Raw genomic sequence first — 21,858 nt, 5'->3', positions numbered from 1 at the left:
TGTTTACAAATTTCACTCGGGACAGTTTCCATGGTGTCTATTTTGGTGAACTGTGTTACCAAAAATAAAATAAGTAGTACATTAGTCGTTGAAATATCAAGCTTTATATCATTGCAAACTGTCAGTCAGTCATAAAATCTTTAGGGTAGGGCAGGGCCAAGTCAGTTGCTAGGCGAAATCGTTATTATTTTGACATATCTTCATTAAATGACATTTATCTCCATGTTCTAATCGATTGACAGAAAATTACATGAAACATAAGTTGTTAAATTGCCTACAACAAAGTATAAAAGCAAATTTTTGTGAGATGATTTTTACGGGTACTTATTGGGTCTCAAAGTTGAACGAGAAAAAAAACATTTATTTTTAAAGGTCAGAAAAAGATTGGGTTGTACAAAAACGGGTAAGAGTTAGGAGTCTAGACGTCTTCATGGGACAGAATAAGCATTCAATTCCATTGAAATCATAAAAAAAGCTTGTTTAGTTTTCTCAAAAATTGACATTTTCTGAGGTGGGATGAATCTGGATTTTGCTTTTTAGCAGCAATGCTACTCTATAATTCACTTTGTCTATCAGTCCGTCCGTCAGTTTGTCCATCTGTAATGCTATGGGGGAAATGTGATTTTCTTGGCTTACAAGATAGACAGCTGAAATTTTTAGTGAAGATTCCTATGACATATGTTTCATTAATTTGTCTGTTAATTGAGGGGCTAGATTGATTTCTAGATTTTTAGTATCGAAGCTACTCTATAATTTGAAATGTCTGTCTGTCCCTCTGTCTTAGTTTTGGCGAGACTCATATAAAAGATAAAAGGACCGCTTTATAGCAGGTTTTAGGCTATTTTTGTATTTTTCACAATTTTCTCCATATCATTTGGTGTTTATGGTCCAATTTCAAAAAAAATTATCAGACATAAATATCAAAATTAAATTTCCTGAATCCTGTAGTTTAAAGAAAACAACTATGATGGTCAGACTGCCTATAAGCAGGTTTTAGGCTATTTTTGTATTTTTCACATTTTTCTTCATACCTTTGGTGTTTATGGTCAGATTTCCAAAAATTTTTTTTACCCCCCCCAAAAATTTTACCCCCGGGGTAAATTAGTTTGGGGGGGGTAATTACCCCCCCCAACAGATTTGGGAGGAGTATTTACCCCCCCCAACAGACTTTAGGGGGGGTAATTACCCCCCCCAATCAAATTTTACCCCCGGGTTAAAAATTTTGGGGGGGGTAAAAAAAAATTTCGGCGCGCTTCGCGCGCCATTTTACCCCCCCCAAACACGAATTACCCCCCCCCCTAAAATTTTTTACCCCCCCCAAATAAAAAAGCTTGGACGCCCCTGCAACATTTATTAACTAGTAATTTTGACAAAATATAAAATTTAATTTCAGGAATTTAATTTGGCTTATAAAATCTAAATGTCCTGTGTACCGTTGAGCTTTATAACCTTTTAAGGGTACATGATAATAGACATATGTAGAAAATCAAGCATATCATTATAATTTTTCTTTTAAATGTGAAAAGACCTTGTTGAAAATGATAACTAAAACACAACAGGTAAGTTAAATTTTGTTTAAAAAGTATGGAAAATATTTCATGTTTTATGGAAGCTTTTCTACTCATTCTCTCGGAATTTGAATATGGCAGGTGTTCCATAATAAGCCAACTTTTATTGATTATAAGTATCAAAACTATATGCTCAACAATATAAATTTTAAAGTAAACAAATCCACAAATTTAAACCTTTTATATTAGGTCTACTATGTCAATGCATAAAAAAGGGTTTTAAGTTGCATAAGTTAGTTTAGTTAGTTAAAATAGCAAGTAGTAAGCAGGGGATTAGCACAGACAATATAAAGGATTAATATAAAGATTATACTCTGTGGTGCACGGATACAATAAATTTAGATTAGCCAGCATACATACATACCCAGGGAGGGAGGGGACACTTGTTGTAGTACCCAAAATTTGGGTACTTTTATTAAATTTGATTGGTTGGTTCTTTAACTAGCAGTGTCCAATCTTTTAACCCATAATTTTAAAACTACAAAGTTAAGTAATTATGTTTATCATGATTGGAGATGTACATAAATGTATCGTCCATTGTCTTATCCCTTAAGATCCCTGTACATACCTTTAAGCATATGAATACTAGAATATTCTTAAGCCACATACTTTTGGCTAAATATATGTCCTTTAGATTTTGAAGTGCTGTTTGTTGTTAAATTTCAGTTTTGAAATAAGTCAATAGAAATTATGCTTATAAAAACAAGGCAGTTATTTTCTTTAAACTTTAGTATATTTTTTTTATAATATAAATATGAAATTCTGTACCTTGGAAAGAAAACGAAGTAGCAGGTTTCGTCGTACTTTCACAGTAGCTTTAAATAGGTTATTTTAAGTTAGGTAAATGTTATTGATCGCCCCGCAAGGTTAGGAAATTGGCCCCGCAATGTTAGAGCCCCCCACAACGGCTAGAAATGGGAGAAAAGCTACTGTGAAAAACGACGAAACCCGCTTCTTCGTTTTCTTTCCATGATTCGAAATTCTTAAAACAATATAAATTGGAAAACACGACAGACAGGTCATATACCCAGTGATTTAAATACGTTTAATAATTTTCTTATAAAATCACTTTCAATCTATTAATAATATTTTGTATCAAAGAATTTATTGCCTAAAATGCTTATGAATCAAAATTTAAACATTGATAAATGCATTGTAAAAAATCCATAAAGTAGATAGTTGTGCAAATATAAAACATAATGTACAAGTATACAACAATATATGAACAGATAATAATAACAATTTCAATATAGTAAACTTATCTCAGAAGAAATCTTCATGTAGATTAAACATGCATTGCTTTCCTGGGATATAATGATAGTTCATTTGATGATTTTTTTCGAGTAAGTTTTGAGTGAAAACACACAACAATAGGCAATCCTAACCCTCCTATTAAAGAACTTTATAGTTTTCTTTATGGAACTTAGTTTTCTCATTTCTTTTATTTTTTAAAAATCAATCTAAAAATGAAATTTTTTTGTTGAAATTACTGAAATTTAAACTTTATTTGAATCTAGAAAAATGTAAAAATATACCAAAAAGGCAACAAAAAAAAAATAATCTGGCTTTAATAGAATTCTTTAAAGAAAGAATTGACTTTTGTATAGACTAAAATAACTACCGATCTGTATATCCCTGAAATGTATATGACGACGTATATGATAAGAAATTATCATCATGCACTTAGAAACTTTATAACCCTTCGAGGATAATCAATAACCCAAATTAAGCCTGACTATTAGCTATATGGTCCATACTTAATACTTATAGACCTGTTCGATTTCTTAATTATTTCGTTTTTTTTGTTTTTGAAAGCAGAATATTTGCTTTAGTAGCCTAGAAATACATGTTAAAATTAGATATGCGACCTTTTAATTTTGAAAATTAAATATTTAAATAATAACGTTTTTAGTACATGTTATTTATGGGTTTCTAGTTGTATTGATTGATATTGGTCATAAAGTCTACTATAATATCAGTTAACATCAATGCATTATAAATATACTTGCGTTTTCCTGATAAATATATATCATAAATTTGTAACAAGCAAAATATAAAAATATTGAACAGGCCTAATGTAGAATCTTAAATTTTCATCTAAATACTAATAATACCCTCAACTTCAACAACTATGCACTGCACTCATTTATACAGAGAAGAGAACAATATTCTCATAATTTATTTATAAAGGGTAGTTCGTTTAAATTTGTTCGACTTCAAATGTAAAAAAGGCACCAAATATTAAAAGCATTTTTGTTGTAATATAAAAATTTATTCAAAGATCTGAATCAGTATTGTCTAGATGGCCTCTACCTTTAAATCGACCTTTACTAAATCAATTATTTAATTTTGATAATATTAGTCCATATTCCTGATTTTATATGTTACATATATTATTTAGGTCAAAATAATGGATAAGAGCTCGAAGATTTAAACCTATTTTGGGTGAAATGTTCTATCATTCTTATTTTGTTCCATTTCAAACAATTACACGATCATCATCATACAATTTAAGTTTATACAGATTTGAAACAAAAATATATTTGGTATTTAGAAAAAACTTTATTTCCAAGACTTTATTTAGAAATTTAATTCAATTATTAGACTGATATGCTTTTGGACTGTATATACACTGTACAGTAAGAGATATAAGTTTTCCGGAATTTTAATGTAGGGAGTAGATTTGAAATCTGCATCAAATTTTAAGGATTTTTTATAAAATTCGTTTTTTGTAAAATTCTTTATCTAAAAGCGAAAATACATTTTAAGTTAATTAATTTTGACCAATAGGATAGGTGGATTTTAAACTACCTGCGCTCTAATTGGTTGAATGATGTACGACATCCAATCAGAGCGCAGATTTTTTAAATCCACCAATCACAGATGCCAAAATTAATTAACTTAATTTGTATTTCCGCTTTTAGATAATGAATTATACAAAAAACGAATTTTATAAAAAATCCTGAAAATTTGATGCAGATTTCAAATCTACTCCCTACATTACAATTCCGGAAAACTTATATCTCTTACTGTACAGGCCCTTAATCCTCCAGCCTGTCCCTTCCCCTTTAATAATCCCCTTTCCATATAGGCCTATTCACTTTGGATAAATAAACTAATTTAGAACAACGCATAGCATTCATGAACAGAGGTAAATCACTTCTAGAAAAACTATTCTGCCGCAAAGCATCTTAGTAGAAAAATAAGTTTCTTGTATATTTTCTTCATAGTTAGCAATTCTCTGTTGTAAAGATATAATACATTTAATCATAATAATGATTATTTAAACTGCTTAAAAGAACATAGATTTTTTTAAAAAGGCATGATTATGTCTTTAAATATATAGTATCCATTCAACAATTTGAAGTACTGAATAACCCAGATTGTCCGAAATACTTTGCATGTTGATTATCATTAATACACTTTGATAATTTCCCTTGTGTTTCCCCCCGCCCATAAATTTCTCTCATTCTTGTTCAGACACGTTATGAGTTCTCATGGAAATTAGAAATTTAGATTAGTTGTATTATCACAACCGCATTGTGTTTAATATTGTTTTCAAAACTACTTAATAGCCAATTAGTAAGAGGGAATTAAAACAATTCGGGCTGTTGTATTTAATAATATTCAGTTTTGATGATTAGATAATTTGATAAATGTGCAGATATTAAATTTTTTTTTTCGACTGCATAATGTTTTGATATTAAATCTTCAAAATAAGGGGTAATATTTTCGAATTTCTGCATCTTTCCTAAAGAAAACTTCTTTAAAAAGTTTTATTTTTTTCTGTAAAGCTTTGCATTGGTACTTTAAAAGTAGTGGGCTGCTTCTTATATTGTACGTTTACAAAAATAATAATCCCCAAAATTATTTATTTCTTATTTAATATGAAACTTTTTGGTTGAGACCTCATGAACTGTTAATCCTATTTTATAAAGTAGTAAGATTTTTTTTGTCTGTAGCTTAAGATTTCGATAACCACTGATCTATAGGGTTTCCCATTTCAGGGAAGAATCACATAAGTCCCGGGATGGTTTTAGACTATTTTACTGCTTTTCCATACCTCTTCTAATACAGAACCACTAGATGCGAGTGGTGCAGCTCCTAATAATTATATAAATCCAATTAGAGATATTATATAAGATTCTGTAATAATTTCTGTGATGTATAATTTGTTGACATAACAGTTAGGGAGTTGAATCCATTTTTATAGAAGCAGAAATATAATCTATGATTATGGTTTGGACCCTCTAAAACTGTAATCTACCCTTCCACTTTCCCCTCTCTTGGTGAAGATATCTTCAACGCCGATACGATTTTTGAAATATAAGATTCCACTTTTGTCTCTCTTGTTGAAGATATCTTTACCAAGAGAGGGGAAAGTGGAATCTTAAATTTTAAAAATCGTATCAGCGTTGAAGATGTCTTCACCAAGACAGGGGAAAATGGAATCTTAAATTTCAAAAATCGTATCGGCATTGAAGATATCTTCACCAAGAGAAGGGAAAGTAGAATCTTACATTTCAAAAATCGTATCGGCGTTGAAGATATCTTCACCAAGAGAGGGGAAAGTGGAAAGGTAGATTACAGTTTTAGAGGGTCCAAACCATAATCATAGATTATCTTTCTGCTTCTATAAAAATGGATTCAACTCCCTAACTGCATAATGTAAGAATGATGTGGACAAGAAAGTATGATATTGACAAGTTGTCTAAATGTCCAACCTTGGAAATCAAATCATCATAAATACACACAAGTCAAGAGCAAAATCTTATCAGCAATATTTGTATTTCTTCACTAAGTACAATATTCCTTTCTATGATTTCTCATAGTTTAATTTTAGTTGAAATTCTTGTCGAGTTCTGGCTTGAATTGCATCAGAACTAGATAAATTTCATGAAATATAATTACTGCTGCTATGCCAGACACTTGACACTAGTTGTAAAATTAAAGGAAAGTCTTGGCTGATATGTATAAAAAAACTATAAGCAAGCTTTCAATTCAATTCAATCACTTATTGAGGTTTGTAATGTTGTGATATCTCTACAGTACAGCAAGAAAGGTGTACAAGTTTTGTAAATAATAGTATACATTCAAATATACAAGATTTCCTTGTCAATCAAGGTACCTCTCCTTTAATCACAGTGAGGTTTACTAGGATTTCTAAGTGCATTATAAATTTTTATAAAATTTTTTACTAATAATAAATGTATTATCGTATTCGTATTATGTATTCGTAGTTATAATAATGGAAATTTATGAAATGTATACTTATAAAACAAAATCTTTTTCCCATTGTGTGTAGCTATCAAATTTGAGATATCGTGAATTCCAACAAAAGATATTTTTTCATCAAAAAACAATCTTGTATGCAATTTGCAGTTAGAAAATACTTAATTTTTTAAATCTGGATATTTTAGATTACTTTTTCCAGGAAATCATGAAACAAAAAATTAATCCAAAAATATCAATGGATTGTTTATTTCACAAACCCTTTCTATTCTTGTATTAGGGTCTAAAAATACAAATGTATGTCATTATGTTTTTATGGGTTTTGTTGTGCGGTTATTGGTTGAACTTCTTATTCAATATTAGATACTTTATATTCAATCAATTTTACACTTTAGCTTTAGTAACAGTCGGGAGAATTAAACATTATTATCTCTTTAAACAGAAACCTAAGCTTATTCTCATAAAAAAATTTATTTACATAACCTTTTAAATCATTACTTGTTTATGATTTCTGTACTTTAATTAATGTTGTTCTATTTATAGAGAAGATTCTTAAAAGCCTCAGATTTTGCAGTCTTAGATCATTTAAATTTAAGAAGAATTATATATATTGTAATAATGTTCTTTTTGTGTTGTTAATTATTGCAAAAAAATCTGCGAAACACAAAACCCAAAAAAGTTCGCAATACTTGAGAAAAATGAATATAAGACTATGAGCTCAACAGGAGGGCCTGATAAGCTCACATAATAAATTACGTACATGGAAAATTTACGAGGAGGGGAGAAAGATTAGAGGAGAGGGGCGCTCATTTATTCAATTTTTATTGAGGGAACAATCTTAGTAATGTCTATAATTTTGGCGAATAACCGCTTAACCGCAGAAAAAGCGTATATATATATGAATATGTATTCTATTAGAGCCAAGACATTTATGGTACTTGAGAAACAAAGGCCCATTTTAAGTAAGTATTTTAATAACTTGATTTTAAATTTTTTAGAAAGGGCTTAATTTTAAATAGAACGGGTAAACTGAATTTAGATCGTTTAGTAGCACAACTTATTTTTTATTATCAAAAAATTTAATTAACTATTCTATTTCATCTAAACTTAACTGTTGCATGCTTGTTGGCATAATTGTTCTTATTATTTTTTTAAATTTCATAATTTAAAACCATCCTAACCTTAAATACTTGGGATGATGCTAAATCATAAGGAAACATTATCTACCAGGAGGGGGATAAAGGGGATGGTTTACCTTACCCCTCTCCTCCACTCACTCTTAATAAGGGGAGTGCTTAGTAAAGCTAATATGTTAGATAAGCTTGAAGATAAAATCTTGAATTAATTTAATGAATTTTACTCTTTTCACGAGGCTCATAATTATGATTAGTTTATAATTAATAAGTAATTTTACGTTACTAAACTTCAATCCACTCTATATTTATGTAGATAATTATGGATACTTAAAAGTAATTTTTAAAAGCGAAGCTTTTTTACACGTAGGGCGTGCAACTTACAGTACTTCTACAACGGATGGCTTTGAACAAAAAATAATTAACTTGAAATGTTAACAATTATGCAAAAAGTTCTATTCTAACATGCTGAAATTTTTTTAGGTTATCTTATTTATTTCATTTCTTAATTTGTTTTTTGTGTGTAGAGTTCAGTTTCTTTGATAAACATTTTGTTGATCTTCCATTACATGAATGTTGTTATCCTTGTTTTAAATTGACGAGACTTTAATATTATGTTAAAAAGGTGTTAAAAAGTGTTTGAAAAAAAAATGTGTTTTAATTTGTGTAAATGAACGTCACCTTGGGACCCTTTTAGGTAGTTTATTACCCGCACCACCAATTAAGGACATTTTATTAACACATTGTAAAGTATTTTATTGTCCTTTTGAGAAAGTGAAATGGTTAGACTTCTCTCTCTCTCCCACTTCCTTTCTTCCCTCTTAGGATCTCAGATGCATATGTATCATGGATACCGAGACAATTATTCTACCAAACAAAAGAACAATAGTGCTTATGGCAGTTAGGAGGTTAAAAACAATATTTCACCGCGATATCAAGTTCGTAACATTAACTTAAATGTGGGAAGTCTTTATATTGTTGTCATTTGAACTTTACGACTTGCGACATTTCTATTTTAAAAAGCTTGCATTATAGAACTTATAGTACAATAGTATTTAAACCTAGATTATTTGTTTTTAAGCAATTTATTTTTACACATTCCTTATTCCCAATTCATACTATATCTATGCACTTTTGAATGTGTATGTATACAACGATAGTGTTTATCTTTTATTACCCTTTCCCTGTCTTAATTAATATCAATTAAACAGAAATGGACAAAAAGTTTAAAGAAAAAATGTACAAAAAAAAACTTATCATTAAAATCTAAATCCAGACACTTTTAAGTAGATTAAAGTTGCATGTGTTGTTAAAAATCACCAAAATCGGCCAAAAAAGATAAATAAACCATAAAAGGCTATCTTCAGAACAGAAATACTACACGTGTTCTTTCATATAAAAAGGAGAACTACGTCCATAAGTTGCGCAGCAACAATTAGATTAGTTGAACAGTAAAAGTTAGAAAAAAAATTTAGGCAACAGCTGAATTTCACATAAAAAAAATAATATGTATGGTATTTATGCAATCTGTGATTTTAAATTTTTCTTTATCTCTAAATAAGGAATAGTTATTTCTCGCATCGTATTATAAACGGCTTTCCGTGGATATAGAAAGTACAATTATGAGATTAAAACTAGTTTTTTTAGCCCCGAGGTGCCAAAGGCACCGGCTAAAAAAACTGGTTTTAATCTTATGATTGTACATTTCTATATTCGTAGAAAGCTGGATATAATACGATGCTAGACATAGTTTTTTCGTATGGATGAGAACCGGTTCCTATCCACCGGATTCGAATGAATACGAGAAAATATATTAAATTTTCTTAACACACTTAGTCAAATTGACGTACGCGCAGACCCTGATTGTAGAGTAGCTAAACTGCTAAAAATGTATATAAATTATATATATTTAATATACATATCAATAGAAACATCACACCAAAAATTTATCTATCACATCTTTTTTACTACGCACCCCAACTAACATTTTTAACCTAAACTAGAAATTAAATTTTTTTTGGAAAAATATATTTTTTTAAAAATCAACTAAAATACAATTCAACGCACCTAAGTAGTTGGATTTTTGTATTCTTTAGATCTTTAATCTTTTTTTCGTATTTTTTTTGGGTTAATTGCTATTAACTCCAGGCAGATTTCAAACTATTTTGCTTTCCAATTACCAAAATTTAAAGTTAAAAATGTTGGTTTTCATTTGTGTATATATATGATTTGAATGTGGACGCCTGCCAAGAATTTGGAACTTTGTGTGTGTGTGTGTGTGATACAGCTTTCTGACCATATCTTTCAGTTCCGCCCTACTCCCTTAAAAGTTGGGCTACAATTCCCACCCCCCCTAAAAAATGGAAAAAGAAGCCTTAAAATTGTCTCTAAATAAAGGCCAATGAGTTTTATGTAAAAAGATTAAACTCTAGTCCTAAAAAAATTAAAGCACCAATCATCTACTTTCCCTTTCTCTTTAAAACCAAAAATGCGCCAAATTTTAGTAAATTTAAAAACCAACCTATAAAGCAACAACAAAATCAGTTTTTTTTATTGACTTTTTTTATGTTATGTTTTTTTTTATGTTAAATAAACACTTTAAATTTAAGAAGCTAATTACATCTTTTACATCTATATTTTTAGGATGACTTTTGTATTTTTAAAGTGTTATTTTATGGCATTTTAAATTGAAAACATAATAAATACGTTTATCTGTTAGAAATGCAGCTACTCTATAAGTCATAGAGCAATCTGTCAACTTAATATTTTAATGGTTTATGTCGACCATAAAGTATGATATGAAGTACAAATGGTCATAAATGACATATAATAGACGGGTTATTTTTAAAATGACAGCATTGATATATTTTATGTCGCCTTAAGGAATTGAATAAAAGTAGTAATATTAAAGTAAAAGAATAGATTCGGCATGAGGTATATGTAACTCTGCCAACATGGTCTTTAAAATCAACTAATAGCGTCGGAAATATATACACAGCCAAGTTCCTACAACAGAACAGACAGTAATTTGTTTGTAGACGAAAAAGGTATCTTCCACTTGGGCAAGGAAGTTATCTGGATTTGCATCTATACATTTATTGTGGTAATGATGAATTTTCAATAATATTTCTTTATATTTTAGGCGGATTGAATCGACAGATCCATGTTTGGAAGGTAACCACGACATAATATCCGACCAGCCACAGAGAAGTTTCAACCATCACCTGTCTGTTGGTACACAGCCACCCATCTGTGACAGGCTGCTGCCTGCTGGATGGTACAGGTAGCAATTATTGAATTATCTTATCGGGTATCGGCAACCGAGCATAAATATAAAATTACAAACTTGCAATTTAAACTTGTTTTGGTGATTAAAAGAATAGAGATACTGAACAGACAAATTTCCATATTACTATAGTTGCTATACTTGGTTAATAATGATAATCATAAATGAATCTCAATGAACAATTACATACACATATTTAGAAATAGAAAATCAATCTTGTTTTTTAGTTGCACATGATCATGGAAGTTTACTTTTGCATTCCTTGACCTATTAATATAGTATTCTCTCTTATATATTACTTATTTTTCATTTCCTAGGTTTGATTCACCAGCTGGAAACCTTATTCCTACAGAATGTCCTGGCGGTAACTATTGTGGAACACAACTGCCAGTCTGGATGAAAGGTAAGTACATATTTATGTTAGTTTCAATGCCAGAATTATTATTAGTACAGATATTCTATAACTAAGTTCTGTCTGTCTGTATGTGTAGGTGTAACTTAATTTTTGTGTTAGGATCTCTCTACTGCATGATGTACTGTTTTCAGTTTTTAGTACATTAAATTAAATATTCTATATTACTTGTCCATTTTTAAAGATATATCTTTATATATATATATATAATATACATATATCTTTAAATTAACTGCAGTCTAAATGTTATATAATAGCCCATGAATGATATAGTATTTATCCTAAAATAGCTATTAGATGAACAATTTTCTTTATCAAAACCCTCCCACACAATATGCAAACTACTCTATCTTTTAAACATGATTAAATAATTGTCAAAATTTACTTTCAATATTTGTTTATCTTACACAATGCACTGACTAGAACATTATTTATTGGCGTAAAATTTAAATATTTTATGTTTTTTATGTAGTTTTATTTAAACTGAAAAATTAAAAGCTACTCGTTTTTACATTTTATAAAAAAAAACAGGTAACTTTATTCAAACAAAACTTTTGGGAACTAAAAAAATTAAATCTATTTATGGGTAAGTACTTAGAAAAACTTAAATATATAATAAAATGTACATTATGTAAATAACTATGTATCTAAAATGCATTACTGTTTTATAATTGAAAATAACATTAACTTAAATTGATTTTATTGCGATGACTTTTGATTTTTGATCAAAAGTTTATTTATAGCTTTTTTTTACTAATAACATAGTTTCGGCCAAAATTAACAGTTTCTTCAATAATATGTATATATTTGTTATTTAAAACAATTACAGCATGTACAACACAATTGACGACTAGACAGCCATTGTGAGATGTATAGTAGTCATATTATTTAATTAACTAACTGACTTACAAACAGACAAAGTAAGTTAAAGAAACGCATTGCAGTAAAAATGGCATAGCATATGTAAAATGTAAATATTTTTAAATATCTAATTTGCTAAACTGACTTATGTAACAAAAGGTCTCAGCGAGGGAAAAAAGACAAACATTCTTAAACATTTTTTTTGTCAAATAAAGATGAAATTAGTTTAAATATCATTAAATATAAATAAGGTTATATTGTAAATATCTGTTTTTATTAGAAGTGGTTGATGATGTTAATAATAGTGTTTATGTTAATATGAGGAACTTATGACAGCATGGCAATAATGAGTCAGTTATGGGCACTTTCATTAACTTTTCATATGTCGACATATTCCATTGAAATTATTCTTCGTCTTACTGATCTCAGAGACTATTGATTGTGAATGCTTTGCCCTGTTCAAGTTCTCAGCAAGGAGCACAACTTGAATCTGACACATTTTTTATGCAAAAAAACATATTGCAATTGTGTACAAGATCTCATACGCAAAAACATATTAAATTTGCAATGTATAAATGTACGGACACGAAAAAAAAATAGTTGTAGATACAATATATTAGATTAAAATAAAGCTAGGTTGTGGTCAAATTTAAATATGTATGACAAGTGGCTGTGTCCCTAGCTTTGAGGGCGTTGCTAGGAACCAATTGATAATTATAAGGCTTCCCTTTGGTCTTAACTTAATCAGTTTAGCAATTCTCGAGATATTTAGCGCCAATGCGTTTTAAATAAACAGACTTACATATTAAACTTTCGAAATGAAAATATTCGCCTTAAAAGTTAAAATAGCAACGCCTTTTTAAAATAATTTTGAAAAAGACTTTAACGTAACATAACAAGTATCGTTTTTTTCTTTTATTAAATTATTAGTTAAATGAGCTATCTATTGCAAATGTAAAATTTAAATATATTTAAACCAAAAATGGCAAAATGATTTTCTATTACTATGTATTTTTTTTTATTTAAAGCCTAATATAAGCATAAAACTTCTTAATAACTTTATAAATATCAAAAAGTACACATAAACATCTTAGTACTTTATTTTGACCTTTAGTGTAGACGGCTTTAGTTAATAAAAAATAAAAATGATGTTTTTCCTTATCCTAAATAAGATGTTAATACTATGAAACATTTTGCAAAAATATAATTTTGACGCGGCCGTAAATTAGTTTAATCAAGGGAAGAAATTTTGTTAAAATCCTCTGTCTTGCATGTCGAGCATCTGTAACCATCTTAAAAGATCTTAATCTGATCTTAGATTACGTTAATGAGGTCAGAAAATCTATGCGGATTATGACCTCACATTGTTTTTAGTAGTTATCTAATAAGTTTTGGTGATAAAAGTAAGGGGGATGATATAGCGCTACACTTGTAAATCTAAAGCTTTTTTTTTTATCAAAATGGGCGCTTGGTTAGTGGTCCATATTCATTTACTTTATTTGATGGATGTAGAGAAAGATTTCAAAGTATTGTACAACTTATAAAATGTACTTAAATCAAAGGAGATACAAGCATTCTTAAAATTTAAAATGTTTGGTTTTTTTTAGAGAGGCTTGTTTTAAACTACTATTAAATATATATTTGTAAATCGCCCACAAAGTATAATTTAGTCGCTATACAAGCACAGCAAAACTTTCTTGTTGTCCAATTTGATAATTAGCTCATAGTCGTATGCAAAAGTTTAACCGTCTGAACGGTCAAAAGTCATATACGTTTACTAACTTACATATATGAATAGTCCAGGATTAGGTACAGGCAATGAAAATAGAAAAAGCTTCAAAAAAGGCACTCGAAGAAAACTATTTGCCACAATCTTTTTCAACGGTCATTAGAAACTACCATGCTAATGTTAAAAAAGAAACATAAAAGAAAATTTTGTATCAATAATCTTACTAAACTGGCACTAAATAGGAGGCTGAATAGTTTTTCTAAAAGTGTCTTGTCCATGTTAAAATAAAGAACATACGAAAATATGGAAGGTTAGTGAAGGGAAACAATATGCAAATGTTTAATGATGTTTAACTATGCCCACTTCAAAGATTTGTACAGTATTATTAATAGGTATAACCCTGGTGTCATTTTACTCCGAACAAAACTTTTCGCATACACACTTTTTTACCGTCTAAAGAGAACATATAAATTAGGAAAATTAACAAGCAATTAAATGCCTAATTGAGATATGATAACATAGAAGAGAATAATAACCTAAAGAACAAATTAATATTGGTACAAATATTTGAAATAAACTAAGACAGTCGTCAGGAGTGCTTTTTGCCGGATGGCTGTCTAGCAACAAATCTTTATTCGCGAATCTCTTGCAAAATTTTGTTCACGTGTGCAAATTCGCCAAAAAAGATTGGCAACACAGCTACACTTCGTGCCACGGATTAAAGGATGATTCTTATTATATAATTGAAACAATATTTTTTACTAATCAATTTTAAGGATATCATATATTAAGACGAAAATACAATTCAATCTTAAGGTGTACTTTCCAAAATAAATCTATTTATATAGATGTGTCACCAGACAACTACCTGGAATACCCTATTGGGGAACTTTTCGTCTGCTAGCATATTGCTTTCTGCTCTTTTGTAGCGACTTTGCTGTGTTAATATTCTCTACGCTATTGTTTTTTTCCAAAGACCCAAATGAAAGTAGGCAAAGGGTACTCGGGGTGGGGACATACAGTTATATAACCCCTTCCCCCTCTATTGTCTTGCTGTAATCTTTCCATAATGTCCCTGTCCTTCTATGTACCTGAATCCCTGTTCTCAGTTGTCTCTTTTTATTATTCGTCCTAGTTCAAATGAATTTTGAATATTATATGTACACAGGAAAGAGATATGGATCCTTAACAAACTATTTAAGTATCTATTCAGGTTTGAGGACTCATTAGTTTTTTTTGTGTCATTTGTAATTTTGGTAGATCTACCCAAATTCATTGTAATATGCTCCAAAGAATTTTTTTTTTCATATTGAGAATATTTTCTAAATTAGATTTTTAAAAAATTTTATTTCCAGCTAATTTTGGAAGGTTTTTTTTGTTAATTCTTTCCTCGTTGTAAAAAAAAACTTGGATAAACTGTTTAATTGAAGAATATATTTCACTGTTCCATATTATACATGGGGCATGAAGCATTTGTAACTGTTTAATAATATAAGTGTAATAGAATATGTACAGTAGGTTTGCTTAAGTTGGAACATCTTTTATTTTGCTTTTATTATATTCATAGTTATGTTTTATAGTTGTCCGCAGACGCATCAACTTACAAAAGCAAAAGGAAGATAGGTTAATGTTGGTAATAGAGTTTAGAAATTGTTTAATATAAGAATTTATAAATAAGATATATTGTAAGAAAACCATGGTAGTTATACCAAACCTATGAGAAGTAAAATACATATGATAAACATAAATACAAATGAGATTTGATTTTCATCTTTTATTTGTTAATCTGATGACCCTAGAGATAAAAGAGTTGTCTGGGATCTGTTATTCCTTTTTTTGCAATTCACCTAACAACAATATAATACAATTAGACCTAGTTATATTAGGAACAAGAGCGAGAAGAATTCAAAACTGATATGGCTTTAATTCTATATTTGTTAAAATATCAGGCTATTATAATTATCACATCCAATGCAAAAGGTGTTATTTTTTTATTTAAAAGGCTTGGTTTATCAAACATTTTCATTTTCTAAGAAAAGGATTATTTGTTTTTCGGCTCTCTAATTAAAATTTTAAAATATGACTTTTTCTTTCAAAATATTTGTTTCATGAAGTATTTTTAATCCAACTTTTTTTTAATGAAAAACAATAACACTTCGTTCAAGGGAGTGGAGGAATAGAAAATATTGATACTTTTTAAAAAATCATATAAAGATTTTAGATGTGTAAAATTTAAGGCTACATTTTTTCAAGATTTGTTACTTGGGTTAACAATATTTTGCTAAGTTAACCTTGTGTGTATGAAACTTAAGCCTGTGTAGATAAAGAGAAGTGCTCGTTGTCTCAAAATGGAAAACAATAGGATAGTTATTTAGTTACACAAAATATGATCCCCGTTAACAACTTGTAAGTTCTAGGCAAATCTGCCATAATCAGTGTAGCCTATAAAACTCACAGAAAAGATGAGTGTAGACTGTTAAAGTCGTTCCTTTAAAATAAAGAGGCAAATATTTACTATTTAAAGAAATAGAGCATATGAAAACCAAATTACTAATTACTTTTTATAACAATGTAGTCTATAAAAGTTATTGTGATATAGAGTGCATAACTACAATGGTCTTTTATATTAGTACTATCTATAAAACCTTATATTGAAATATTACTGAAATTTAAAATAAACCTATTTTTTTCACATTTAAATTTGTACTATGAATTCATTTTTAAGTAAACTAAATTTTATAAATAACAATCATATTAATAAAGCTTTAAGAATAATGAAATAATGCTAAAACCTAGAAAAACTGATAAATTAATGAACGACTCTCACTTAATGGACCGTTTATGGATACAATAAACTACAAAAATTTAAAAAGTAGAATTTTAATATTATTCTTTAATTCTGTAGTGTATATATATATTATCCTTGTTTTTTTGTTAGAAAATTATATTAAGGCTTTATTCAATTAAATTTTATGTACTCCTCATACCATATTTGTGCAATTTTATTTACAAAATATGTAAAAACAAAAGAACATTTAAATAGATATTTTTTATTTTGGCTATATATAAATATCAAGGACAATGTATATTGCACTTCAAGAAAAACATTTTTACGTTATTTATGTCAAATCTTTAAATTTTGTTATTGCAAAATGGCGTTGTAGAACAAAAATTCTCAAGCAAGAAGTAATGTGCAAACGTTAAATTAGAATAATTTTTGAAAGCGAAGCTTTTCTATAATTAGGGTCGGTCCGTACGTCCGTCCGTCCGAGATAGATAGCTTTTATTCGTTAATTTAGGCATGTTAGAATTGTCCTATCGATTTCAAACTTTGCATGATGATTCCTGTAGTAGTTAGGTACAATTTAGAAAGCGTAGCAACTCTATAATCATTACCAGAATGTCCGTATGTCCATTTTAAACATGTTGATTTTTCTAATTTTTTAACAGTAAATTTTTATGTGATCTAATTATCCGTTTGATCTGATTTTTGGTATATTGATTCCTGGGACAACAAAGAACAATATTTTAAGCGAAGCAACTCTATAATCAAATCCTAAAATGTAAGTATGTCCATAAACTCAATAAACATTATCCTGTATCAAGAAGTTTTTCAATAAATTTACTTACAATTTTGCTTCGACTCTTATACTTTTATATTCTGATAATTCAGTTTAGACACTATACAAGTGTTAATGTCCGTTTGTCCTACCGTTTCAGTGCTTCGCTTTTATGGATGTTGTCATCCTTGTTTATGTTTAATTTCCCTGTGTACATTGTTTACTTTTTAGCTCCTTTAAACTTTAAAGCATTTCTTGGAAATAAAAATTTTTATATAAGAAGCTATGAATAGAAAAAATTATTTTCAACATTGCAGCTTATTGTTTAATAATTAGTAACTAATTCTAAATTAATCAGACTTTATTGATTAATGTAATTAGCAGATTTGTTCCTTAATAATAATTATCATCCTAACAAACATTTTTTTATACTTACAACAGTTTAGTGGTGAAAATTATTCTCCTAACCTTAGATTTTTCATCTTCTGAATATCAAAGAATAAGTTTTAATAGGGGCATCGGAATAGTTATTTATCGCAATGTATTATAGACAGCATTCTGCTCATATTAAAATGAAAAATTAAAACAAGTTTCGTTAGCCCTAATTGGCCGAAGGCCTGGGCTTACCAAACTGGTATTGATTTTATGATATTTATTTAAATATTCGTGGGAAATTGTCGGTAATACAATGCTATGCATAATTTTTATGTATGGATGAGAACCGGTTCTAATCCTGAGGATAATAATCGATTTCGAATCTATAATGGAAAATATTTTATCGTAGTCAGTCTTACACCTTCAATCTCTAGTTTTAAAGTTTGGAATTCTGTATTAGGTAGCTGGTATCAATTTTCGTGAATAAAGGGTTGTGATAAACATAACAGTCATTGATTGTATTTCGAGGGATGGAAAATATTAATCTTAGATTATTTTTAAATAGAGGAGAAAAGTTTCAACCTCTGAACTGCTTTTAGAGGAAGATGCATTAAACTTTTTAAGGAAGGGGTAGAGAGAGATCAGTAATTAAGAGGTACAGGCTGTTTTTACAGTTGAACAAAAACGCATAAATTTTTAGCAAAAATTTTAATTTAAGACAACATTTCTAACTGAAGTAGATACCATTGAACCAATCAGCAAATAATTTTCTACAAAGCTTATTTTGTTGATTGTCAGGTTTTGAGCTGTTTATTTTTACAAGAGGGGGGAGGGGAAATATTGTGATGTGGGTCTTGACAAAAACAACCCCATTCCTAAAAATGGTAGATGTTCCATGGAGAACCAAAATACTAAGTTCTAGGAGCTGTTTATAGTGACTACACAAAAATGACATCATACAATACAAAGGACCATTGTTAGGCCGATACACAGACTAAATTACCAATGACAGGCCAGTATACTTTTTAATTTGCCAATGGTAGGCCAGCATGACGTCATTTGTATAGGCACTATAAAAGGCTTCAAGTTCTAGCTCATTAACTACATATATGTGAATGTGTAAAAACACTTATCTTTTAGGGAAGAAGCAATTATTGTAGATCCTTCCGTATTTGCTATTGTGCTACCCTCAATATTTAACAAGGACAACAGTGTCTATAAGTAGCGCAGCAATTACAGCAGTACTTTCTTATTGGCTATTGTGCTACCCTCAATATTTAACAAGGAAAACAATGTCCATAAGTAGCGCAGCAATTACAGTAGTACCTTCCGTATTTGCTATTGTGCTTTCCTCAATATTTAACAAGGGCAACAATGCCCATAAGTAGCGCAGCAATTAAATCCTTCCGTATCTGCTAATATCTCTTTCAAATTTATTAAGGACAATTATATTTATAAGTAGCACAGTTATATCATTAGTTATATCAAAGTAAATATGTCTTCTTTAAAAAAAGAACAATAAACTTTGGAACATGAGTGCTAGGAAAGTCAGAAAAAGTTGTAAAATACAAACAAAAGTTATGAAGTAGCTGCGCTATTACTAATATTTAGATATTATGTGACTAGACTCGGGATATACTTATATGGTTATACTAACATCACACCAGCCAATTCTTAGTTTCTGGGGCCATATTCATTAAACTACGCTTTATTCTCACCCTATTATTTATTCAAATTGCTATTTTTAAAATTTCTAGTGTTTTCGCCTCTAGCAAATTTAATATTATCTTTAACCTTTACTTCTGAAGGGGTGGCGCGTAGGTAGGGGGGTGCAAATTTTACTTTGCGTAGGAAAATAGCTTAAAACCATTAAAGGAGTTAGAGGAAGATTATCTTGAAAGCAGAATATAATTGTTACGGTGTTAATAAATATAATCTAAACATTACAAAATATCATGCTAATTTTGTACTTTGAATTTATGTTTACTGAATTTTTTTAATGAATCTGGTCTAAGATGCAGACATTTGGACATTTTGGCAATTGTTAAAGCTTTAAACGTTTTTGTGTCATAATATTTTGGATTCTGGACCTAACCTTAACCACAAGGCAAGCGGTAATCTATAAGGGGAGTTGCACCTTTGTCTGTCTTACTTTTTATTTGTCTGTCTTTGTGTTTGTTTGTCAATTATTATGTCTATTAATCTGTCACGTATTCAGCAGTTTATCAGGATGGCGTTTTGTATGTAATTTGTTTCTCTGTCTTTAAATAATAAATAAGTGTGATTATTAATATGTATAGTAAATTACTCAAAAAAAAGTTTATGTCAATTTAAAAAATAGTTTTTAAATCTTTTATATGTTGCAGAATTGTATGACTATTAGCCTTTTCTCATACTTGTCTTTTGTAATTTACAAATAAAACTTAAAGTTACAAACTACCACCCTTTTCTCATGTTTTAAAAATTCAATATCCTAAAAAAGTTGTATCATCTATCCGTAGAGAATATTTAAATATATTTTGACCTATTATGTCCTGCAGCAATTATACAATCTATCAAACGGACCAAAAGTTTATTGATTTGTATTTGAAAATTCCAAAAGGAAGTTGTTTCATTGAAAACATGGATTTTGAATCTTGTTTGGTCGCCCGGGGGGCAATCTCTATATGTGTGCTCATGGATCAAGGGATGGGTAAAAAGAGGAGAAATTTTCACATTTATTTCATTTTAATTAAAGATAAAATTAATCTTTTTGGAAGTAGGTTTTTTTGTTTTTAATTTTTCTTTCAGATTGTTTTATTTTTGTTGTTGTTATTTATTACTAAATAAAATATAGAATAAATTACAACTTAAATACATTCGTCATGACATGACTTTATGACAGACAAATATTGCGGCCCTACTTGATCATCAGTTTTATTACATTATCATACATTTAATACAATATTAGTTTAATTTCATAAATCTGAATATCCTTTTTGATATTTATTTATGGGTTTATAATGCTCGTGCCTATGCCTGGTAAATTTCACAGTTGCCCATAAAAAAATCTTTATTTTGTCAATCTCTTTGATCTGAAAACTGAAATCTGAAAAAACCGAAAAGGTGCAATAGAAATAAAACTAAATATGTCCTTTTTTCCTTTTCTGTTTTAACGGGTAGGATGAGTTTACTTACTAAAAGTAAAATATCAAAATTAGATTCATTACCATTTCAATATTCTAATATTATCAAGCTTCTAAAACTTACAATAAATGCAATAAAACGATTGTATCATTCATTTTTATTTGTTTTATTGATTTTTTGTCCCTTGTGGCACATTGTGTTAACATTCAGCAGCAAGCCAATTTTTTTTTCTGAATTCCAATATTGATTTAGTTGTATCCTTATGACACGATATATATTTGGTAGAATCAAACATATTGTCATTGGGTCCCCTAAGCCCCCCCCCCTAAAAAAAGAATTAAAATAAGAACTTTAAGAACCTCTAACACTCCTTACATTACTTATGTATATTAATATTAATATTAATACTACTGAGCTGAATTTGGATAGGAGGTTATTGGCCATTAATGGTAAAATAATAATTATTTCTTTGTTTGTATTTATTCAGAAACAAAATAAATCAGTTTCCTTCTTGTAATGTATTTATTTAAAATTCTGTTACACTGGGTTTGCTTAAATGTCTAACCTATGGCTAGA

The 21,858-nt window shown here is 29.1% G+C and overlaps 1 protein-coding gene across 1 annotated transcript in view; it reads left to right on the top strand.

The window, feature by feature from the left end:
* LOC145316538 (uncharacterized) overlaps nucleotides 1-21,858 on the top strand; it is a 249,816-nt gene that overhangs the window by 54,310 nt on the left and 173,648 nt on the right. Inside the window, exons 3-4 of the mRNA XM_080157114.1 lie at nucleotides 11,076-11,216; nucleotides 11,537-11,622. Coding sequence (XP_080013240.1) covers nucleotides 11,076-11,216; nucleotides 11,537-11,622 — 227 coding nt within the window. The remainder of the gene's footprint in view (nucleotides 1-11,075; nucleotides 11,217-11,536; nucleotides 11,623-21,858) is intronic.

The sequence above is a fragment of the Acartia tonsa genome, chromosome 1, assembly GCF_053477335.1.
Source record: "Acartia tonsa isolate MP-2025a chromosome 1, ASM5347733v1, whole genome shotgun sequence".
Classification (NCBI taxonomy): Eukaryota; Metazoa; Arthropoda; class Copepoda; order Calanoida; family Acartiidae; genus Acartia; species Acartia tonsa.
This window is presented reverse-complemented; position numbering and strand designations above follow the sequence as displayed.